This window comes from Mus caroli, chromosome 17 (assembly GCF_900094665.2).
Source record: "Mus caroli chromosome 17, CAROLI_EIJ_v1.1, whole genome shotgun sequence".
NCBI lineage: Eukaryota > Metazoa > Chordata > Mammalia > Rodentia > Muridae > Mus > Mus caroli.
Genome location: NC_034586.1, coordinates 20,238,037 through 20,240,340, shown reverse-complemented (window position 1 = coordinate 20,240,340; position 2,304 = coordinate 20,238,037). Strand labels below are relative to the sequence as shown.

Below are 2,304 nucleotides of genomic sequence, written 5' to 3'. Positions count from 1 at the left end.
CTGGAACTCACTTTGTAGACCAGGCTGGCCTCGAACTCAGAAATCTGCCTGCCTCTGCCTCCTGAGTGCTGGGATTAAAGGCGTGCGCCACCACGCCAGGCTCTTTCATGTCTTTTTGAGACAGGCTCACATGCAGCCCACCATGACCTCAAATTTCCGACTATCCTGGTACAAACACTACATGTACCATTGCACTTCCCCTCACTTGTGTGTGCATATTGGAGGTTAGAGGACAAACCACGGGAGTTATCACATGCCACCATGTGGGTCCCGGGGATTAAACCCAGGCTGTTAAGCTTGGCAGCAAAGACCTTTACCTGCTGAGCCATCTTGTCAGCCCAAACTACTTTTCTAGTAACTACGGTAATGAGCAGACTAGCCATTCTGAACTCACTTGGAGCGGGAACGCCGCCTGTTGTCATGCCTGCGCCGAGAAGGGCTTGGGGAGCCGGAGGAGCTGCTAGAACTGGAGCTCCGGGATGTGCTGGAGCTTCCTGAGCGGCTGGATGCAGAGGACGAGCTAGAGCCACTGCTTGAGCCTGTGCTGGTGCTGGATCCCGAGCTGGAGGTTGAGCTGGACCTAGACCTGAGGACAAGGTGGGAGTGTCACAGAGTCAATGAGTAAGAGTCCTATTTCTTCACAGAAGACTGACTGCTCAGTAGAGGATATAGCTCTCCTGGTTCTTACCCACTTTCTCAGAAATCCGCCTGCCTCTGCCTCCTAAGCACTAAGACTAAAGGTGTGCGCCACCACTGCCCGGTGCTTTCCTGCTTAAGCCCCATTTCACCAGTAATGACATCTGACAAGTCCCAACACCGTCTGAGATGGGCTGTTGTTACCTACACAGAATCTTTATTTTTACCAACGAGGAAAAAGCAGCAGTCTAGCAAAAGTCAGATCAACAGGGCTGAAGACCAATTCAGACAGGTTTTCAACTTAAAAGAGGGGCTGGAGAGATGGTTCAGAGGTTAAGAACACTAACTGTTCTTCCAAGGTCCTGAGTTCAATTCCCAGCAACTACACAGTGGCCCAAAACCATCTGCAATGGGATCTAATGACCTCTTCTGGTGTGTCTGAAGACAGTGACCACGCACATCAAAATAAATAAATAAATAAATAACAATAACACATCTTAAATAAAAATGGAGCAGACTGGGAGCTGAAAAATGTCTCTGCAGGTAAGAGGAACCAGATTTGGTTTCTAGCACCCACATGGCAGCTCACAACTGCCTGTGACTCTAGTTTCAGGGGACCCAATGCACCTTTCTGGCCTGTGTGACAACCAAGTACACACATGGTATGCATGTATAAACACAGTCAAAACTCAAAAAGGCTCCAGACTGAAGCCAGTCATTCTCATTTCAGGATGAATACATACTTGCAAGAGAAACAATTCATCCATTACCCAAACATCACACTTTAGTATCATAGAAGAGTTTATATCCATAAACATACATTACACAGCAAGACCACATAACATATATAACGAAACTCAAAACCAGCATGCTATATTAGGGTCTTATCAACAACTCTAGGGTCTGTTTTCAAAGTAGTTAAGACAACATAGTCTTCCCCTGGGCAACCAGCTCAATTCAATTGGCAAGCTGCAGGAAGCAATAAAATCCTGTATGGAAAAGCTAGGCAGACAGCTCTTAGGGAGCCACACATACAGGACTACCCTCCCAGAAAAGTTGCTGTTATTCTCACTTCAACTGGGCTTGCTCACTAAAGATCATCACAGCTGGGCAGGGTCAAGGGACCCTCACTGGAGTATCCAGCCACCCCTCCAAACCAGTTGTAATTCTGCCCTATTTGCACAGGTCCTCAGGTCTCAGGCAAAGGCTTTAAGTAGGGGACTGTGGGGAGGGAACATTCACAGGGCAGTTACCATCCACTTTCCTGCCAATTATCTCTCACCCACCACACTGGAAGCCTAACTCTCACTGGTTTCCTAGAGTGAACTTTGGTGAACTGGACCTAGGTTTGTTTGTGGGAACATGGAAGGGCAGATGGTCTTCATACCTCCCCAAAGGAAGGAATTTAACACACTTTTGGCCTTCACAACACACACGTGTCACCCCTTTACCCCAAAGAAGTTCTTGGAGGGCTTCACAGTGAAGGAAGACATGGTTCCCTCTGCCCCACCTGGTACTGCTGCTTCCGCTTGAAGCACTGCGTCTCTTCCGAGTCTTATCTCTGCCACGATCCTTCTCACTTGACTCTTTAGTGGCCCCTTTATCTTTAGATCGATCCTTGGACTTCTCATCAGATCGGTCCTTGCGTTTGGTAGGAGAAGGAGCCCT

General features: G+C 48.1%; 1 protein-coding gene across 1 annotated transcript in view; it reads right to left on the bottom strand.

The window, feature by feature from the left end:
• Rnps1 (RNA binding protein with serine rich domain 1) overlaps positions 1–2,304 on the bottom strand; it is a 10,676-nt gene that overhangs the window by 4,634 nt on the left and 3,738 nt on the right. Inside the window, exons 4-5 of the mRNA XM_021149521.2 lie at positions 2,147–2,304; positions 395–586 (exon numbers count right to left, since the gene is read on the bottom strand). Of these exons, the coding sequence (XP_021005180.1) occupies positions 395–586; positions 2,147–2,304 (350 nt within the window). The remainder of the gene's footprint in view (positions 1–394; positions 587–2,146) is intronic.